General features: G+C 79.4%; 1 protein-coding gene across 5 annotated transcripts in view; it reads right to left on the reverse strand.

Annotated features, from left to right (window-relative positions):
* Positions 1-278, reverse strand: part of SSBP3 (single stranded DNA binding protein 3) — a 161,461-nt gene extending 161,183 nt beyond the window's left edge. The window contains exon 1 of one of the 5 annotated variants that reach the window (XM_027852773.1): positions 170-225. In XM_027852773.1, the coding sequence (XP_027708574.1) occupies positions 170-225 (56 nt within the window). Of the gene's footprint in view, positions 1-169 lie in introns of all 5 variants that reach the window. The other 4 variants (XM_027852776.1, XM_027852777.1, XM_027852775.1 and 1 more) reach the window with 4 other exon arrangements.
* Positions 279-666: the final 388 nt, after the last annotated feature.

Genomic DNA, 666 nt, shown 5'->3' on the forward strand with positions numbered 1-666 from the left:
CCGGCCCAAGCTGCCCCTGCCCAGCCGGCCCGGCGCACGCCCCGCGCCGCGCCGCGCCGCGCCTCGCCGCTCCCCTCGGGCGGCAGCGGCAGCAGCAGCAGCGGCGGCAGCAGCCCGTCCGCCCCCTCCGGCAGCAGCGGCCCCGCCGAGCCCCGGGGACCCCGCTTACTTTTCTCGAGCCTGCCCGTCCGAGGGCACCGCCGAGCCTTTGCCTTTGGCGAACATGGTGCGCGGCGAGGAGGGGACGCGGTCGTGCTAGTGGTCGTGGTCCCGCCGCCGCCGCCGCTCCGCTGGCCGCCTCCCGGGGCTCCCCCGCTCGAGCTCCCCGCCGCCGCCGCCGCCGCCCCGGCCCCGCTCGCCCCGTCTCTCTCCGGCTCGCTCGCTGGCTCCCGCCCGCCCGCCCGGCCCGGCCCGGCCCGGCCCGGCTCCTGCTCCCGCTCCGGCTCCGGCTCCGGCTCCGGCGCCTTCCCTCGCTCAGTCCAGCTGTCAAAGCCTCAGCCCCGGCCTCGACCCCATCGCCCTGGGACGGCTCGGGCTCGGGCGGCTGCAGATGCTGCTGCTGCTGCTGCTGCCGCTGCTGCTGCCGCCGCTGCTCCGGCTGCTGCTCCGGCTGCTCCTCCGCGCGGCTCGGCTCACTCTGCCCCTGCCCCTGCCTCTCTCCTTAGC

This window comes from Vombatus ursinus, unplaced genomic scaffold (genome assembly GCF_900497805.2).
Source record: "Vombatus ursinus unplaced genomic scaffold, bare-nosed wombat genome assembly UNPS02009824.1, whole genome shotgun sequence".
In the NCBI taxonomy this organism is placed as follows: Eukaryota; Metazoa; Chordata; class Mammalia; order Diprotodontia; family Vombatidae; genus Vombatus; species Vombatus ursinus.